The following is a 12,275-nucleotide window of genomic DNA, read 5'->3' on the forward strand; positions in this document are numbered from 1 at the left end:
GTCATCCGATTGCGTTTAATACAAAATACGGCAGTCCGTTTGATTTTTGGTCTAAGAATGTTTGATCATTTGAGTCCTTTATCAAAAGCTACATTGGTTGCCTTTTGAGGCGAGAATTTTTTTTTTTAATTTGGATGTATCTGTTTCAAGGCATTATTTGGCTTAGCCCCTGAATATCTTTGCTCTCAGTTTAAAGTATACAACTCTAACAGGAATACTCAAAATAACATATTTATGTATCCATCTTTAAAATTTGTTCAATATAAGAGATTTAATGAACATTTGCTTTCCAGGCAGGGAAAATTAATATTTAGTTGAGCTCTTATTCCCTTAGCCCAGGAGTTGGCAATTCCAGTCCTCGAGAACCAGAGCCAGGTCAGGTTTTCAGACTATCCACAATGAATATGTATGAGATGGATTTGCATGCACTGCCTCCTTGAGATGCAAATCTGTCTAATGCATATTTATTGTGGATATCCTGAAAACCTGACCTGGCTTTGGCTCTCAAGGACTGGAATTGCCTACCACTGCCTTAGCCAAATCTTACTACTTTTTTTGGAAGGTATTAAAAACTAAATTATTTGAAAAATTGTGAAATTTGACGACTTTTTAACTGTTTGTATACCTCACTGTATAGCGTTTGTTTTTATGTAACTGAGCTTTTCAATTGTCTATATCAGTGGTCTCAAACTTGTGGCCCGGGGGCCACATGCGGCCCGCCAGGTACTATTTTGCGGCCCGCGGCCTCTACTAGTGCTGCTCGCTCTTTGCAGTGTCCTCTGGCCTCCCACTCTTACCTTCAGATAATTACCACAGCCTGCAGAGAGGATTGCCAGTGCTGCAGCGATCCTTGCATGCTGCCGTGGTCCTCGGCAGCATGTTCCCACTGCCGCAATCCTGCCCCTGACGTCAGAGGAGGGGCGGGACGGGACTGCGGCAGAGAGAACGTGTTGCGGAGGCCGATGGCAGCCTGCAAGGAACATTACAGCACCGGCGATCCTCTCTGCAGGCTGCGTTAATTAGCTGAAACTAAGACTGGGAGGCCAGGGGGGAAGCTGGAGGACGCTGCAAAGAAGTGGGGAACATGCAGGCCTTCAGGAGAGTGGGGGGAAGATTTATAAACTATAAGGAGTTTTACCTCATGCAAAATTGTCATTTCTTTAAGACATTACCGTATTTTCACGCAAATAACGCGCACCCGTATAAAACGCGCACACGGGTATAGCGCGCAGAAATCACGATGATATGTACAAAAACTTTGGTATACCGCGCTCACGGGTATACCGCGCATGCTGCCCGACGCTCCTTTCGCCCGCCCTGACTTTCCGTGCGCTGTCCCGACTCTCCGTTCACCCCCCCTGACTTCCGTGCACTGTCCCCCCTTGAAGGTCTGTCCCCATCCTGAAAGCCTGATGCCCCCCCCCCGACGTCCGATACATCCCTCCCCCCGAAGGACCGCCGACTCCCCAACAATATCGGGCCAGGAGGGAGCCCAAATCCTCCTGGCCACGGCGACCCCCTAACCCCACCCCGCACTACATTACGGGCAGGAGGGATCCCAGGCCCTCCTGCCCTCGACGCAAACCCCCCTCCCTCCAACGACCGCCCCCCCCCAAGAACCTCCGACCGCCCGACCCGCGACCCCCCTGGTGACCCCCACGACCCCCCACCCCCCTTCCCCGTACCTTTGGTAGTTGGGCCAGAAGGGAGCCCAAACCCTCCTGGCCACGGCGACCCCCTAACCCCACCCCGCACTACATTACGGGCAGGAGGGATCCCAGGCCCTCCTGCCCTCGACGCAAACCCCCCTCCCCCCAACGACCGCCCCCCCCAAGAACCTCCGACCGCCCCCCCAGCCGACCCGCGACCCCCCTGGCGACCCCCACGACCCCCCCACCCGCCTTCCCCGTACCTTTGGTAGTTGGCCGGACAGACGGGAGCCAAACCCGCCTGTCCGGCAGGCAGCCAACGAAGGAATGAGGCCGGATTGGCCCATCCATCCTAAAGCTCCGCCTACTGGTGGGGCCTAAGGCGCGTGGGCCAATCAGAATAGGCCCTGGAGCCTTAGGTCCCACCTGGGGGCGCGGCCTGAGGCACATGGGCCCAACCCGACCATGTGCCTCAGGCCGCGCCCCCAGGTGGGACCTAAGGCTCCAGGGCCTATTCTGATTGGCCCACGCGCCTTAGGCCCCACCAGTAGGCGGAGCTTTAGGATGGATGGGCCAATCCGGCCTCATTCCTTCGTTGGCTGCCTGCCGGACAGGCGGGTTTGGCTCCCGTCTGTCCGGCCAACTACCAAAGGTACGGGGAAGGGGGGTGGGGGGGTCGTGGGGGTCGCCAGGGGGATCGCGGGTCGGCTGGGGGGGCGGTCGGAGGTTCTTGGGGGGGGGCGGTCGTTGGGGGGGGGGGGGGGGTTGCGTCGAGGGCAGGAGGGCCTGGGATCCCTCCTGCCCGTAATGTAGTGCGGGGTGGGGTTAGGGGGTCGCCGTGGCCAGGAGGGTTTGGGCTCCCTTCTGGCCCGATATTGTCGGGAAGTCGGCGGTCCTTCGGGGTGGGGGTGCGAGCGGTCCTGCCGGGGGGGGGGGATGTATCGGACGTCGGGGAGTCGGCCGGGCAAGAGGGCTTGGGCTCCCTCTTGCTCCGATCGTGGATGCGGGTGCGGGTGGGAGCGCGTGCGAGCGGTCGTTCGGGGTGGGGGTGCGAGCGGTCCTGCTGGGGGGGTGAGTCGGGCGGGGTGGGAACTATGTTTTAAAACTTTTGTATACCGCGCTCACGCATATAACGCGCGAGGGGTATGCGCGGTAGGTAAAAACGCGTATAACGCGCGCGTTATATGCGTGAAAATACGGTAACTATTTTTTCTGCGGCCCTCCAAATACCTACAAATCCAAAATGTGGCCCTGCAAAGGGTTTGAGTTTGAGACCACTGATCTATATGTATCACTGAACAGCAGGAGTGTCAAAATCCCTCAAGGGCTGCAATCCAGTCGGGTTTTCTGGATTTCCGCAATGAATATGCATGAGATCTATTAGCATACAATGAAAGCAGTGCATGCAAATAGATCTCGTGCATATTCATTGGGGAAATCCTGAAAACCTTACTGGATTGCGGCCCTCGAGGAGACTTTGACACCCCTGATGTACAGTGCTCTTTTATGTAAACCGCTCAGAACTTAAGGCAGGGCAGTATATAAGAATAAATTATTATTATTATTATTATAATGGGATTTACAATTTCCTGCTCTGATATAGGAGAGTTTAATAACTATCATTTTCAGAAAGCTTGGGACCATTAGTGGTACCTTGGATTACGAGCATAATCCGTTCCAGGAGCATGCTCATAATCCAAAATGCTCGTTCATCAAAACAAAGTTCCCCATAGAAAATAGTGGCAATAGCAACAATTCGTTCTAGAACCCGGGGTCTATACCTGTTGGGTGTTGGGTGCTGCAGTGCCGTCTCCTCCCTCTGCCTCCTCTGTCGGTCATCTGAAGAAGAACCCCACAGTGCCGCTTTTGGGGGGGGGGATGCCAGCCGCCGGAGAACCCCACAGTGCCGCTTTGGGGGGGAATGCCAGCCGCCGGAGAACCCCACAGTGCCACTTCAGAGGGATGCCTCCTCCATCCGCCGGCCAGCCCACCACGTCGGATGCCCCCCCCCGCATGCTGGAGAGCCCCCACCCGAGCCCACATAGCTGAGCGCCGCCCCACCCGCATGCCGCGTACGACACGCACAAAGCCGATGATTGACACTGTGCGCGTCACATGCAACGTGCAGATGGGACAGCACCCTGCCGCGCAGGCCCAGACAGAGGTCCTCCAACCTGTGGAAGGCACCCGATGTAGAAGGCTGGCCGGAAGAGGAATCCCCTGAAGCGGCGCTTCCTGAACTGTAAGTGCTCGTTGATCGGGGCAGTACTCGGTTTGCGAGTCAAAAGTTTGCTGAGTGTTTTGTTCGTCTTGCAAAATACTTGCAAACGAGGTACCACTGTATTTAAGAAAGCTTTACAGGCTTTAGCATTTACACATTCAAAGTGTAAAGTTTTTTTTTTAAATAGAATTCCATAAATTGTTTTTGAAATATCTTCACTTTCTGTAAGCATTGAGCCTTTCCCATTTCTAATAGCCGTGATATGTTTCCTATTTCTCTTACATTTCAAAAATGCTGTCATCTTTTCAACCTTTCTGGCCACCTTAAGATCACATACTCTTTCATGCACAAGTTCTTCACCCCCCTAAACGGCCGTACCCTTGGGTTTTTGCAGCCCAAGAGCATTATCCTTCATTTCTTAGCACTATATTTTAATTGCCAAATTATGGACCATTTTTCAAGCTTCACCAGGTCATTCTTCATTATCTACCCCATTAGGGGTATCTACCTTATTGCTGATTTTGGTATCTGTATAGAGGCAAACCTTACCAGATAGCCCTTCAGCAATATTACTAACATGTTACGAGCAGGCCCAAAAACTGAACCTTTTAGCACCCCACTAGTGACATTCCTTTCCTCTGTGAGCTCCGTTTCTCTATCCTCTTGTCTTTCACTCAACCAGTTCCTATTCCAGTCTGTTACTTTGGGCCCATTTGGGGGGGGGGGGCATTCTGACACTGTCCCACAAGGGTTTCTGAGAGGATTTGGCTAAATTGCATTCACTCCCTCTGTCCAACTCTCTGGTCACTTACCTTTTGAGTTTTTCAGAGTACTTAGAGGTAGCAGAAAGCTTTGCTTTTTTTTATTTTTTTTTTAAGAGGCCTTTTCTGGCACTTTTTGTTCAAAACATTTTTTTATTATGAAAGGCTTTAGAAAATATCAGTGATCAACAGATCAATAGAAATGCAATCAGCCAGAAGTACAATAGATAATCATCCCTCCCCCAACCCATAACTTCAACAAACCAAGCTTGAAATACAGTAAGATCCCATCCTTTACCACTATACATGTCTGCTGAAAATATTCCCACTCTACAGCAAGTTACAGATAGACATCACTAACAAATTCCTGCTCCCCCATCTGCTTCCCCATCCCAAGGTTCACTGAATTTTCTCCCTACCAAGCAATCTTCCCGTCCAGCACTCATGAGAGGAGGTATTGATGTCCCTGTATAAGATTTTGGTGAGACCTCATTTAGAATATTGTGTACAATTTTGGAGACCGCACCTTCAAAAAGATATAAAAAGGATGGCGTAGGTCCATAGGAAGTCTAATAAAATCATGCGTGGTCTTCATCATAAGGCATATGGGGAAAGAAAGATCTCAATATGTATACTTTGGAGGAAAGGCAGGAGAGGGGCGATAGGTGTTTAAATACCTATGTGATGTAAATGCGCACGAGTTGAGTCATTTGAAAGGAAGCTCTGGAATGAGGATAGGCTCAGAAGTAATCTAAGGAAATACTTTTTAACTGAAAGGGTGATAGATGCGTGGAACAGTCTCCTCGGAAAAGGTGGTAGAGACAGACTCTGAATTCAAGAAAGCCTGGGATAGGCACGTGGGATCTTTTAGAGAGAGAAAAAGATAATGGTTACAATGGATGGGCAGACTGGATGGGCCATTTGGCCTTTATCTGCTATCATGCTTGCTTTTTTTCTCTTGGGTACAAAATTCATATACAGTATAATCTTGTTATAACGGACCTCAAAGGACTTGGAAAAACAATCTGTTATATCCAGAGTTGGCATTTTTAAAACTTTATTTAGGTCAACTTGAAACAAGCATATCAGCAACATCAATAACAAAACTCTGCAAAACATTGATATGGCATGAAATGATTGCAAAACCAGAATACTAAAAGATGTTCTAAAGCATTGTTCTTCAACCGCTGGTCCACAGAAAATTTCTGCCGGTCTGTGCAGGGCCGGCGAGATCAAGTCAGCAGTTAAATTTCCTGCCGACTGCGGTTCCTGCTGACTGCTATTCCTCCCAGCCTCAGGTGATCAAGACAGGCTGTCAACGTCAGGGCCTTCCCTCTGAGTCTTGCCTGTTAGGAAACGGAAGTTGAAACAAAATAGGCGGGAGAGTGAAGGTCCTGACTTAGGCAGCCTGCCTTGATCGCCGCCCCTGCCGAGTTGTTGAAGAGGACCGCGGGGAAGTTGCAAGCAGAACGGAGAGAGCTGCAGATGCAGGTGGAGGAAGATGGCCAGCTGTGCGAGCAAGATCTTGGGGAGCCTTCACAGTGGCTGTCTCCCCTCCCACCAGCTCTCCTACTTGCCAGGGCAGTGATTTACCGGCAACTTCCTGCAAGTACTGAGAGCTGCTGGAAGTTCTGCAGTTCTGTGGTCCCCTGGAGATAAATCATTAATACACTTCATACAAACTAATATTTCCTTTCAATACAATTGGATTTGACAACACGTTCCCTTTTCCCTCCCACATTTGATAATATAATACAGTAGATATCCCTCAACAATGCTGGCACTTATTTGTATTTTAATTTATTCATTGGTGTTATTAAGTAAATTTATATACTCTCTAATTTAGGAGGGAGAGTGGGATATAAGATTTAAATAATTACCTTCGGTTGCAGTGAGCATCTCTTGACTTCTTTCTCTTTCAGTTTGCTGGCCTAGACTTGAACTCTTCAGATTCTCAGAGTGGAGGAGCTGCAAGCAGTGAGTATTTGAGATGTTCCAGACAACACATTTTCACTTCATGATAGGGCTTTATCATTAGACTAGTTGACCAATTCTGGCCAAGTACTCTATTGTAACTTGACTGGTTAGTTATGTAAAATGTGTGGATGGGGGAGTGTGATGCAGTGGTTAAAGCTTCAGCCTCAGCACCCTGAGGTTGTGGGTTCAAACCCATGCTGCTCCTTGTGACCCTGGGCAGGTCACTTAATCCTGCCCCAGGTATTAGATAGATTGTGAGCAGGAAAAAATGCTTGAGTACCTGAATAAATTCATGTAAACTGTTCTGAGCTCCCCTGGGATAACGGTATAGAAAATTGAATAATTAAATGGGGACTCTCATCCAGTGCAATAGGTAAGACATTAGCTTATTCTGTCTCACACATTCAAGGTCTCATTCTGCATGGTAGCTTAAATTGAGTATTAGCTCGTAAGCTTTATGTACTACAGTTTCATTTTAATTTGTTGTATTTATCAATGAGAGAAGTAGACTACAAAGATTATGTACTTACCCTGATAAGCTCTTTTCCAGTAGATAAGTGAGACATTCTAGACAGATGGGTTGTGTCCCCATGGCTGTGTGCCATCTGCAAAAGGAATCCACTCCGGATTTCTTCTCTGTGCCTCTGCTGTACTTCACTGGGCTCCTTAGCTCCACCTACAATTTTTCCCTTCTGCATGTGTGCCAACAGGAGTGTTTGTTCTCTGCTCTCTCCCTTTTATTCAGTGTTTTTTTTGTCCTTTTTTCAGGGTTTCTTGCAGGGCTGTGGAGTTGGTAGATAAATTTTCCGACTCCTCAGTTTTTTGTACTTCAGACTCCGACTCCAGGTACCCGAAATTTCCTCCGACTCAGACTCCACAGCCCTGGATTCTTGTGCTGGGAGCGATTCTTCAGCTCTGCCTGCATTAAGATCACACAGACTTCGGTCTGCAGCTTATAGGCTAATCCCTGGTGGTAGCTGTCAACCAGCCTGCATTTACTTCACAGGGGCTCAAGACTGTCCATATTTCTTTTTCTGCCAAACAAAGGTTCGAGCACAAGCTATTGGGCACCCGTAGGAGACTTGGCAGTGTCTCGCAGGGTGCTGGCTTCGTCTTCTCGCGTTTGGAGGGGTGGAGGTGCAGTCAGGCATTGAGAGGCAGTACAAGCATGAGGCAGTGATTCTAACTACTGTTAGCTGAGGCGGGCATCAGCACATTACCAGTGCAGAAATTGGGGTAGATTTGAAAATGGAAGTTGTAAGGGTTTCTGCATGTCCCTCTTGTTCCCCCACCTGAAAAATCCTAAAATCACCGTTTTTGCACGGTTTTCTTTTTAATAAATAGTTTAACAAGTGGACAATACTAATACAATAAATACAAAATATTAGTCGTAATAAGTTGCAAGAGTATCATCATAACTGCCATAAGTATATTAATTACAGAATTTAAGCAAAGGTTCCCATATTAGGTCAAATCTTCTCAAATTGCCACACTTAACTGCAAACATTTTTTCATATTTAGCATATACGAGGTGCTACCCAAAAGTTCTTCAAGGAATTCAATTGAAAAAAAAATTGCTTACTGAAACTCCTATTATCCCAGGACAAGCAGGCAGGTATTCTCACTAGTGGGTAATGTCATCCGACAGAGCCCCGATGCGGACGTCTCACAAGCATACTTGCTTGAAGAAACTTCAGAAGTTTCGAGATGCCCACACCGCGCATGCGCGAGTGCCTTCCCGCCCGATGCACTGGGCGTGTCTCCTCAGTTCTTTTCTTTCCGCGGAGCTGAGAAGTTTGCTTCAACTCTCTGCGTTGAGTGAACCCTTGTTCTTGCCTTCTAGTGCTGGCAGTTTTGAGTTTATTTCTCTTATCGTGTGTTCTATTCTGTCGTTTTATTGTTTTTTCGGAAAAAAAAAACCCCAAAAACATTTTTCCGTGGATTTGACTGGATTGGCCGCGTGGCTGGGGCCCCGCAGCTTCGATCTAGCGGTGGAGCTTTTTCGGCCTATGACCCGGCCTATTACCCGGCCTATTACCGGTTTTAAAAAGTGTATCAAGTGCCAGCGCGCGATTTCGTTGACGGACCCGCATCGACGCTGTTTGCAGTGTCTCGGGCCTCAGCATTTTCCGAAATCGTGCCAGCCTTGTTCCACTCTAACAGCACGTGCTTTCAAGCGTCGCTGTTTCCTGTGGGAGTCGATGTTCGCTATGGAGGCTTCCAAGGAACCTTCGGCTTTGACCAGCCCTTCGACGTCGGCATCTGCTCCTGCTGCATCGGGTCTTTTGAAACCGGCTTCCTTCGTCGACCCCGCCTCCTGCTCCGGTGCCTTCTTCGGTCTCCTCAGGTCAGGTGACTCCACAGACCATTCCCCCCGGTGGTTCTTAAGGTGCCTATGGCTTCTAAGGCTAAGCACTCGACCGCCTGGGACCGCGAAGACCGTGTAGGGGGTCCCACTTCGGATGCGGCTCCCCCTTATCGGCTTCGATGCGGTCGCTCATGGAAGCCCACTTCCTCGAGCTCATGACTACCATGGGGCCCAAGTGGCTTGCCACAATCCAGCATGGGCATGCGGAACCTCCTCCATGGAGTCGAGCTGCCTCCTCCTCCGCTTCGCCGCTCGCTCTCACTGCTAGGCTCGGAGGCTTGGCGTTTGGCTGCAAGTTCGAGGAGTGCTTCGATTAGTGAGATGCCGCCTCTGGAACCCATCCCCGCCTCGGACAGAGACAATTGGGATTTGCCTCCGAAGAGCTGAAGCCCTGTGCATCATCAGGAGGATTTCTTCCGGAGCCCCTTGCCTGCCAAGCCGTCTCCCGACCCGTGGCATGCTGTTCGGGAGGCATCGACCCAACATCATCTTCGTTCTACGGCCTCCAGCCCCATCTACTCGTTGGAGGCCTCTGCGGAGCCATCTTCGCATCATCGTTCCAGATCTCCTTTGAGGCGGAGTGCGGGGCACCGCTCCAGGCATTCTTCGAGGCATTCGTCTAGACATTCTACCGTCTCGCCTCAGAAGAAGCTTCCTCGTATGGTGTATTCATCTTCGGATGTCTCGCCTCCTCCGGGCCCGGAGTTCGAGGATACCTTCAGATAGTTCTCTCCTTGTAGATCCCATGTCTCCTTGGATCAGGAGGCCTCGACTTCATCGAGTCCGTCTCAGCATCCTGTGTTGGCGGACCAGCTGTCTTTTTCATCTTTTCTGTGGCAGATGGGACAAATCCTTCTTCAGGTACATTAGCGACAGGAAAAAAAACACAAATGGAATAACACGCCTCAAAACACCAGACGGGAATTACGCGGAAACAGATTCCGATAAAGCCAAACTACTAATTGAATACTTCTGCTCGGTTTTTACCTGCGAGGCACCAGGGCAAGGGCCACATCTGGAAGCAATGTCAAGCGCGGAAGACCGATTTCAGAATTTTGAGTTCACACCAGCTGATGTCTACAGCGAATTGTCAAGACTCCAGGTGAGCAAAGCTATGGGTCCAGACGAATTGCACCCAAGAGTGCTCAGAGAGCTGTGCGAGGTCCTGGCGGAACCATTAGCCATGCTCTTCAATCTCTCCCTAAAGAAGGGGAGGGTCCCCCAGGATTGGAAAACAGCGAATGTTGTTCCTCTGCATAAAAAGGGTTGCAGGGCAGAGGCTGCAAATTACCGACCAGTGAGTCTCACATCGATAGTATGTAAAATCATGGAAACACTAATTAAACGTAAATTGGACACGATCTTGGATGAGGGAAATCTTAGGGATCCTAATCAACATGGATTCACTAAGGGTAGGTCGTGTCAATCCAACCTCATCAGCTTCTTTGATTGGGTAACAGGAAAGTTGGACTCAGGAGAGTCTCTGGACATAGTATACTTGGATTTCAGCAAAGCTTTTGACAGCGTCCCACACCGCAGGCTACTAAATAAGATGAAATCAATGGGGTTGGGCGAGACGATAACCGCATGGGTCAATGATTGGCTGAGTGGTAGACTTCAGAGGGTGATGGTCAATGGTACCCTTTCTGAAACATCAGAGGTGACCAGCGGAGTGCCGCAGGGCTCGGTCCTGGGTCCTCTCCTTTTTAACATATTCATAAGGGACTTGACACGAGGGCTACAGGGTAAAGCAACGTTATTCGCCGACGATGCAAAACTGTGCAACATAGTAAGTGAAAGCTTTTTACAGGATAGTATGACACAGGACCTTCGTACGTTGGAAAACTGGTCCTCGACATGGCAGCTAGGCTTCAATGCTATGAAATGTAAGGTCATGCACCTCGGTAGCAGAAATCCGTGCAGAACTTACACCCTAAATGGAGAAACATTAGCCACGACCTCAGCAGAACGAGATTTGGGAGTAATCATCAGTGCAGACATGAAGGCTGCCAAGCAGGTAGAGAAGGCCACATCCAAGGCAAGGCAAATGATGGGATGTATCAAAAGAAGTTTCGTCAGTCGGAAACCAGAAGTCATAATGCCGCTGTACAGGACCATGGTGAGACCTCATCTGGAGTACTGTGTGCAGTTCTGGAGGCCACATTACCGTAAAGACGTGATTAGAATCGAGTCGGTTCAGCGGATGGCCACTAGGATGATCTTGGGGTTCAAGGGTCTCTCATACGAAGAGAGACTGAGCAGACTGCGGCTCTACACTCTAGAGGAACGCAGGGAGAGAGGGGACATGATTGAGACATTTAAATACATCACAGGACGGGTCGAGGTGGAAGATGTCATCCTCTTGCCCAGGGGACCCTCGACCACAAGAGGGCATCCGCTTAAACTCAGAGGAGGGAAGTTTAGTAGTGACACCAGGAAGTATTTTTTCACGGAAAGGGTGGTAGATCACTGGAATAAGCTTCCGGTGCAGGTGGTCGAGGCCACCGGCGTGCTTGACTTTAAAAGTAAATGGGACATGTACGTGGGATCCCTACATAGCACGAATCACTAGCATCTAGACTTATCGGGGTGGGTCAGTAGAGTGGGCAGACTTGATGGGCTATAGCCCTTTTCTGCCGTCATCTTTCTATGTTTCTATGTTTCTATGGCAGATGATCTTGACATCACCTTGGACTCGGGTTCCAGCTACTCCAAGGAGTACCTGGATACCATGCATCTGCCTCATCCTCCTGCTTCTTAACACAAGCTCCTCGACCAGACGTTCATGTGCTGTTTTGAAACGCCGTACTCCATTCCTGGCAAACTGGATGCCAGGAATCGCACAGTGCACCATAAGGGGTTTGAGGGCTCCCAACTCTCCCATCAATCCCTGTTGGTCGAGTCCTCCCTCAAGCGATCTCATCCGTTCCAGGTATATGCCTCGGTGCCCCTGGGTCGCGAGGGGAGGACCATGGATAAGTTCGGGAGGCGCATCTACCAGAACTCGATGAAGGTGTAATTGAGAACTCGGGAAGCCATCCATTTTGCCACCTATTTGGAGTTCTTCCTTCCAGTGCTTCGGAAGTTTATGCCTTACATAGACTCTCAAGCTCGTTTTGAATACGAGGAGGTTGTCGCCTTGCTGTTCCAGCTGCGTCTTCAATTGATGCAATCCTCATATGATGCGTTTGAGCTCTTGGCACGGGCTGCCGCCTGTTCCGTGGCCATGTGTCGCTTGACATGGCTTCGGACCATTGATATGGACCCGAACCTCCAGGACAGGCTTGCCAACGTCCCGT

At 49.6% G+C, this 12,275-nt stretch overlaps 1 protein-coding gene across 13 annotated transcripts in view; it reads left to right on the forward strand.

Annotated features, from left to right (window-relative positions):
• The window catches only part of DDX3X (DEAD-box helicase 3 X-linked), a 215,681-nt gene that overhangs the window by 15,514 nt on the left and 187,892 nt on the right, over positions 1–12,275 (forward strand). For all 13 annotated transcript variants that reach the window (XM_033947566.1, XM_033947571.1, XM_033947577.1 and 10 more), the window contains exon 2: positions 6,554–6,608. In XM_033947566.1, coding sequence (XP_033803457.1) covers positions 6,554–6,608 — 55 coding nt within the window. The remainder of the gene's footprint in view (positions 1–6,553; positions 6,609–12,275) is intronic.

Source organism: Geotrypetes seraphini, chromosome 6 (genome assembly GCF_902459505.1).
Source record: "Geotrypetes seraphini chromosome 6, aGeoSer1.1, whole genome shotgun sequence".
Lineage (NCBI taxonomy): Eukaryota > Metazoa > Chordata > Amphibia > Gymnophiona > Dermophiidae > Geotrypetes > Geotrypetes seraphini.